This window comes from Fibroporia radiculosa (genome assembly GCF_000313525.1).
Source record: "Fibroporia radiculosa TFFH 294 genomic supercontigs, scaffold6356, whole genome shotgun sequence".
NCBI lineage: Eukaryota > Fungi > Basidiomycota > Agaricomycetes > Polyporales > Fibroporiaceae > Fibroporia > Fibroporia radiculosa.
Window position 1 is genome coordinate 21,405 of NW_012133435.1, and position 7,427 is coordinate 28,831.

Consider the following 7,427-nt stretch of genomic DNA (forward strand, 5'->3'; position numbering starts at 1 on the left):
TGTGTATTATGTGATCCGGCGCATTGGGACAGGCCGTTTTAGATTTGGCGGCAGCGGGCACTTCTTTTCATGGCGACACTCTGGCTTGTCCTGGGCGTTATTGCTGGCCTCTTCCTGTACGTACGGGCGAACGATGCGAAGCTCAAACGCACCCCGCCTGAGGCCATGTCTTTCTCGCCTCAACGATGGACGGAAGACGCGGTGCGACGCACGGCTGACCGTTTGGCGGATTCACCCAGGTCGCTACTGACAGTCGATCAACTGCCGAAGCAAACAGGCCGACGATACATTATCACTGGAGGAGTGAGTTTGGAAGTGGTCGCGCAGAACTCAGACACTAAGATATAAATATTAGGCTGGTTTCTTGGGCGGATGGATGGTCTTGCATCTGCTCGCCCGCGGAGAGGACCCACGCCGCATACGAGTAATCGACATCCGAATGCCAGCCCGTAAAGACCTCACCGAGGGCGCAGCGAAAGATGTGGACTACATTCTCGTCGACGTGACTGACGCGAAGGCGGTCGACGCTGCATTCAGCAAGCCCTGGCCTTCAGCGCAATCCGACGTCCCTGGGGCCCCGGAGCCTGAAGTGACTGTCTTCCATACCGCCGCCACCATCCGCTTTTTCGAGCGCCATCCAGACCTCCTTCGGCACTCCAATGAGGTCAATGTGCGAGGGACCGAGAATGTAGTGAACGCAGCTCGGCGCGTTGGTGTATCCACACTCGTGTCTACGTCGTCTGGTTCCATCTGCGTGTGGAACAATCGCTTCTGGCTTTGGCCATGGGAGAAAGAGCCAAAATATTTTGTCCAGCCCGTCAACGATGACTCTTCTATCCCAAAACGACACGAAGACTATTTTTCCAACTATGCAGCTTCGAAACATACCGCGGAAAAATTCGTGCGAGCTGCTGACAAGACACCCTCTGGCCAGCGCGTGCTTCGGACAGGCTGCATTCGACCTGGCAATGGCATCTATGGCCCCGGTGGAGATTTAATGGTGGGCAATTACCTGACGAGGAAGACCAATCCTTCGTGGATTCAAACCATGATTCAGTCCCTCATTTACGCGGAGAACTGCTCCCTCGCGCACCTTTGCTATGAGGCGCGCCTCATCGAGCTCCAACAAGGCAGCAAGAACCCGGACATTGGCGGGCAGGCATTTTGCGTCGCGGACGCGGGTCCGCCGCCTCTGTACGGGGAGGTGTACGACGCCGTTACCCAAGTCAGCAAAGGCCAGACGGAATTTATGTACCTTTCCTTCACTGCGATGCTCGCGTTGGCCCAGCTCGTTGAGTGGTACTATCTCGCGCGTTATTTCTTGCTGCAGTCGCGCTTCGCCTTCCTTGGACGTATCATGCCGCCCGTCACTGGTGATATTGTCTTTCTGCAACCGTCCATGTGGGCGCTGACCGGCATACACCTCTGGTTCAATGACTCGCGGGCGCGGTTAGCCCCAGAGAAAGGCGGACTAGGCTACAACGGCGACATTACGACGATGGAAGGAGTTTGCAAATCTGTTATTGAACATCAGAGGGATGGCGGGAAGTCCCTGCAGCGTGTCATCGCAGGGCACAAGGAAGTCGGGCATGGGTTCGCCCCGAATAGAGCAGAAAATGGCCCCGCAAGGATCATTGCTGCGGTAGAGAACGGCCCTGCGAAGATCATCGAGAAGGTGGAGAGCGGTATCGCCATACACGCTGCGAATGGGCACAACTAAGATTCGTAGAGAAGTAGATTATTCTTGTACCGCGAACCGTCTTTTGGTGACTAGGACTAATCAGATCTTGGGATTTTGGTATCATTACCACTTATATAATACAAATGCGACGCGCTCGTTGTCTGACCAGTGACATCGTCCCGAGTTGTGTCAAAAATCGAGGACAAACTAGCCCACAACGTGCGGTCAATCAAAGTCACTGTCGACTGCTTGATCAAGAGTTTGACCCCATAGCACTGTTAATTTTTAAGGGCACGGATACCATACAGTTCGAGCTTCATACAAGATATTGATCCATTCGTCTAATTATTCAAGCATGTAAACCTGTTGTGCGTAAGATGACCAGGGCACAAGATCCAATAGACTGTAGGCTGGATTCACACTACATGATTCCCTGTCTTCCATCGATGCCGGACACTAGTTCATTGCTCACTACGAAGGACTACTTCTGCTCCGGGAGGTGGTGTTTCTACCTGTCTCAGCTCTACCTCACTCACCATAGAGCCTTCAGGGTGTGGCGGATGAAAGTTCTTCAGCTGGAAATCCAGCTGCTCCTTAAGGACGGACTGGCTCGACGCGGCGGCCACAAATCCCAAAAACGGAGGGGAGGGATTTAGCGGCCGCGTGCAGAACTCCGGATGTGCCTGGAATCCGACAAAATATGGGTGATCTGATCACGGCATCAACTCAGGCATCAGTCAACGCCCCAAGGCAGGGCTGAATAACTAGTGACTCACCAGGCAACTCCAGGACCTGCATCCGTTCCCCCTTCTCGTCTTTCCCGATGAACGTCATCCCGCTTGCCGCAAACCTCTCGATATAGGCAGGGTTAACCTCGTAGCGATGTCGGTGCCGTTCCCAGATTTTGCCCGCACCCGCGTATAATTTCCGTACTTTCGACCATTTCTCGGTTTCTGGCTCGAACACGGTGGGGCGCAGGCCCAGACGCATGGTACCGCCCATGTGCGTTTTGGAAATTTCGGGCATGAAAATGATGACGGGGTGCTCGGTATCAGGATTGAACTCAGTCGAAGTAGCACCTGCGCACATTGAACTTCAAGATATAGGAAGATTCTCCTCACAAACGTACCAGTGAAGCCACACACGTTCCGCGCCCACTCAGCAACAGCGAGCTGGAAGCCGAAGCAGATCCCCAAGAACGGAATTTTTTGCTCTCGGGCCCATTTGATGGCCAACATCATTCCCTCCGTGCCGCGCGGCCCAAACCCACCGGGCACTAAAATGCCACTAATACGATGCGTTTATCAGGAGGCGCTACAGATGACATGACAGCCTATTTTGCTTACCCAGCTGAAACGATGGCTCGCCATGCATCATGGTATTTTGCTGGATTTGAGACTTGCATTTCGGGCTCCAGATCTGACGAGTCCACCCACTGCAAACAGCACGGTGAAATATGAGATTCAAGGATTCTGCCACCGATGGAACCGTGCTTACCTTCGAGATAAGTCGCCGATTACAGCGGAAAGCAGAGTGCTCGAGGGATTTTGTGACAGACATATACGAGTCCTGGAGATCGGTGTATTTGCCAACGAGGACGATCGAGACATCGTCAAAAACGCGTTCTTGTCTGCACGGCACAATCAACGACTTGCCTAAACCGACGTGGAGACTATATCGTCGCTCACCGTTTTGTAAGCTCTCTCCATCTACTTTCTAAGCTTACACCTCTGTCTATCATTTGCTGCGATAGCTTGATGCCCGAAAGATTCAAGCGTTTGTGGAGATACTCCACGATCCCTTGCGATTGCAGGAGCAGTGGGACGTGATAAACAGAGGAAACGTCGTGCACGCCGATGACCTGCTCTGGCGCAACATGACAGAACATCGAAATCTTGGCCTTTGTCGAGGGGTCAAGAGGTTTTTGTACGATCAGACGGCACGCGATCTGCAAGTACATATCTATATGAATGATGGCACAGTTAAACTGGATCTTGGAGGGAAAACCGACCAGATCGGGAAGGAGACCAAGACCTCGCAAGGCGTGGACCGTGGTCTGTGTGGGTTTTGTTTTTTGTTCGCCGTGCATGTCGGGAACGAGGGACACATGGATGAGAGCGAAATTATCGTATCCAACACGGAATTGGAATTGCCGCATTGCCTCTACGAATGGTGCCGATTCAATATCGCCCACGGTGCCTCCCAGCTGGTGTGAGATCGCACATAAGACCTGTGTACTGGCCAATATTCCGTGCAGTCGATCACATACCTCTACAATGCAGACATCCGGCTCTTCGCCAGTGTCATCGACTGGGATTTTCGAGACACGTTCTATCCAGTCTTGAATGGCATTTGTGACGTGGGGGACGATCTGATCATGGCAACTTTAGTCGCGTCAGGTACATTGCGCTCCACATTTCCACACCATCGGCCTGCTCGTTCCCCAATTCGAGACAAGTCAATAGAACATACCTGGACAGTCTTTCCGAGATAATCTCCTCGGCGCTATATCGAAGTGCTCGCTCAACAGAAATTCTCAAATAACGCTTCAATATGCGCACAAACCTCTTTCTCAATGACCTCTCGATAGATTTTACCCGTTGTGATGTTGTTGTCTCGCGATAGAGTCACGTCGAGATATCGCTCGTAATTTCCAAGATCTAGATCGACTTCACCGCCGTCGTTGAGGACGTACACCTCGCCTGTCTTATGTACTCAGAACAGCCGATGCCTGTCTTATTCGCTATCTCACCATGCTCCTGGGGCCGCATGGTTCCTGCATCTATGTTCATGTATGGGTCTATCTTGATCGCTGTTACTTTCAGGCCGGTCGTCTTGAGGAGCAAGCCCGTCGAGGAGGCTACATGGAGCGGCGCGCGCCGGTGAACATGGTGTGTCGAATAAAGGCGACTCGCGGCGGCGTACCAATCACCCCCTTGCCTATCCCGCTCACGACGCCCCCAGAGACGACGATGTACTTGGTCATTACTATCGTAGGTCGTAGGATCGTCACGGTGCAGAAGCAAGAAAAAAAAGGCAAAGTGAATAAATTTGCGCTGCGCGTGATTCTGGAGGACGCGTGGTGACAGGGCGTGACTTCGCACGTGGTCGCGTCGGTCACACTGTCACGACTTTTTCACCTGGGGCGATCGCGACTCGCCTGAAGCGGTGGCAAGGTCTCCTTGTTCCTGACTCTTACTACGATGGCAGCATATTTTCGCCGCTGCTTGAGCGAACTCCAGAAATAATTCGCTCATGCTGAATTTTGAGATTACCTAGCCGCTTTGAGGTCTTACTTTGCCCCCAGCGATGCCAGAACTACACAGTGGCGGTCTCAACGTTTATCACGACCGGCGCTTCGGGGGTCGGAACGGGCGGGCGTGTCCATCGATTCCTAGGCCATTGCTCTGTACCACGACCATCCAAACTCGACATTTGAGTCTGCCACTGAATTATATAGCCGACCGAAATGGCGTCCACGATGAAAGCAGTATACTATCACGCGGTAAGCAGGTTCCGAGTAGTGGCGGCTGAGAACTTGGCTAGTGACTGATTGGTGATTGCGCGGCGCAGCCTCGCGACTTTGAGATTCGTCAAGTTCCAGTACCTCAAGTTGGGGACGACGAGGTTTTGTTTAAAGGTACGTAGTCGCTCATTGGAGACGATGCACTCGCATCCTGATCAGCCGGCGGTTGCATTTATGATTGCCAGTCTCGTGCTGCGGCATTTGCGGTACAGACGGACATATCCATGAAGGGGAATTTATCTCGTCGTTTCCGGTAGGTCGAATGGTGTTTGAGCGCCGGTCTGCGCCACTGAGTGTGATGACGATGACCACAGTTGATTCCGGGGCATGAAGTGGTTGGCGTGGTGACTGACTACGGCAAGAACGTTACGGGCTTCGAAAAGGGCGACCGTGTCGTCGCCGACCCCGGTGTCACGGTATGTGCGCTCGCATCATGTAGCGGTCCATCTGCTCATCCGTATCAGTGCGAGTCCTGCTTTTACTGCCGACGGGGACAGTCACTATTGTGCGAAAACTTCCTCGGGAAGGGTGTAAGCTCCAGCGAAACCGGCGGCTTCAGCGAGTACATTAAATTGTCCGTTTGATTTCCCCCCGAAGCCGTTGTCGAAATTTATACTCCTGCTCAGTTCAGCGAAGAAGGTATTCAAGATCAACAATCTCACCGATGAGGAGGCTACACTCATCGAGCCTGCGGCTTGTGCGATCCATGGGATGGATAAACTCGGCACCGCTGTTGGCGTGGATGCGCTCGTGATTGGCGCTGGTCCCACCGGCTTGATATTGGCACAGCTGCTGAAGCTGAATGGCGCGCATAAAGTCGTCATTGCAGCCAACAAAGGAATTAAGACGGACATTGCGCGTCAGCTGGAGGCAGGGGATGACTATATCGAGCTTGATCGTACAAATCCCGGACCACAGTGGGAGCAGCTGAAGAAAGACAATCCGTATGGGTTTGACGTAGTGGTGCGTTTCCATTCAATCATTTCTGCGTCACATAGTGCTGATGCGGCGTATGTGCTACTTGCGATTGTTGCGCAGGTTGAAGCGACGGGATCGGAGAAGATCGCAAACGATGCGATAAACTACGTTCGACGCGGAGGGACGCTCATGATCTACGGTGTCTACAACAACGCTGCACTTGTCCACTATCCGCCGTCGAAAATTTTTGGTGATGAGATCCAGGTACGCCCCTAGTGCTATTGGTGACGTGTGAGAACTCGCTGACAGACCCGTGGACGGAATGGCACCGTTGAATGCACGACGTGGCAGATCATTGGCTCGTTTGCGCAGACACACTGTTTCCCTCGGGCAGTTGCGTACCTTGACAGCGGCAAGATTCGGGTGAAGGGCATGGTGAGTCCCCATACAAACCACTCGTAAATGCATGTCAAGCGGCCACTACGCACACTTGTGATACCCTATCACGCTTCTGATATGGTTGCTGACTCTATGTGTCATTCTTTTGCGATTTTCAGGTCACGGATGTCTACTCCATCGCGGACTACCAAAAGGCGTTGGACAAGATGAATAGCCGGAGCGCGCTCAAGATAGCGGTCAAGCCAGAATGATAGGGTCGCGGCGAGAATTTCGATATCGCAAGTAACCCAGTGTATATACTGTACCGTACTCTGCCAAATGGAGGCATGACCATTGCACCGCAAGGCGCGTATAGATTCATTTTCGAGTATGGTGTGCTGGCGTGCGTGGTTGCTATGACTGGAAGGACGAGAGGACCGGGAGATGAGCTAATTGCCGGGGTGATGATACTCGGGTGAGCGCCACTCTGTGCTATCAGATTCGACGAGGCGCATGTTGCCATCTCCGAATCTGGAGCTATCTCGCTTGCACCCCCAAAGGGAGGGCTGATTGGTCCCCCTCAGCACTGATCTGGACATTCGAGTTCGACCCTGGCCAATGATTTACAAATGGACAACGGGTGCCCTGTTTTCTGTGCAGTGTGCATGTGGGATTATGGAATGGGGGCTGGATGCTGGCACAGTACGGCATCTGATAGCCGCAGGCCCGCATTGCGACCTCGGAGAAGTAAGTACGGACGGACGCGGTCGTTGCTGCTGTGGGGCTGTGCGTTGCGAACAGCAGGTCGTTTGTGCCTGCAAGACGAGTCGATTCGTCCGCGACGGGCTGAAGCAAGGGCCAAGGCGCGGGCTGGACCGCCAGGGCGCGGAGGCGGGCGTGCGCCGGGTGGCTGCATGCGATCGG

General features: G+C 53.4%; 3 protein-coding genes across 3 annotated transcripts; 2 read left to right on the top strand and 1 right to left on the bottom strand.

Moving 5' to 3' along the window:
• Positions 1 to 69: 69 nt before the first annotated feature.
• FIBRA_06162 (uncharacterized protein) lies at positions 70 to 1,720 on the top strand (the record flags this gene model as incomplete). The annotated part of the gene is made up of 2 exons (XM_012327898.1): positions 70 to 303; positions 356 to 1,720. The coding sequence occupies 2 exons, from the start codon at positions 70 to 72 to the stop codon at positions 1,718 to 1,720; spliced, it is 1,599 nt and encodes a 532-aa protein (XP_012183288.1).
• A 422-nt stretch (positions 1,721 to 2,142) lies between these two features.
• Positions 2,143 to 4,473, bottom strand: FIBRA_06163 (uncharacterized protein; the record flags this gene model as incomplete). Its single annotated transcript, XM_012327899.1, has 10 exons — positions 2,143 to 2,390; positions 2,458 to 2,760; positions 2,811 to 2,968; positions 3,028 to 3,116; positions 3,179 to 3,311; positions 3,370 to 3,887; positions 3,951 to 4,052; positions 4,154 to 4,186; positions 4,247 to 4,383; positions 4,434 to 4,473. The coding sequence occupies 10 exons, from the start codon at positions 4,471 to 4,473 to the stop codon at positions 2,143 to 2,145; spliced, it is 1,761 nt and encodes a 586-aa protein (XP_012183289.1).
• A 677-nt stretch (positions 4,474 to 5,150) lies between these two features.
• FIBRA_06164 (uncharacterized protein) lies at positions 5,151 to 6,775 on the top strand (the record flags this gene model as incomplete). Its single annotated transcript, XM_012327900.1, has 9 exons — positions 5,151 to 5,186; positions 5,255 to 5,321; positions 5,393 to 5,460; positions 5,522 to 5,623; positions 5,672 to 5,781; positions 5,834 to 6,170; positions 6,246 to 6,389; positions 6,435 to 6,560; positions 6,683 to 6,775. 9 exons carry the CDS (start codon positions 5,151 to 5,153, stop codon positions 6,773 to 6,775), a joined length of 1,083 nt encoding a protein of 360 aa, XP_012183290.1.
• Between the last annotated feature and the right edge of the window lie 652 nt (positions 6,776 to 7,427).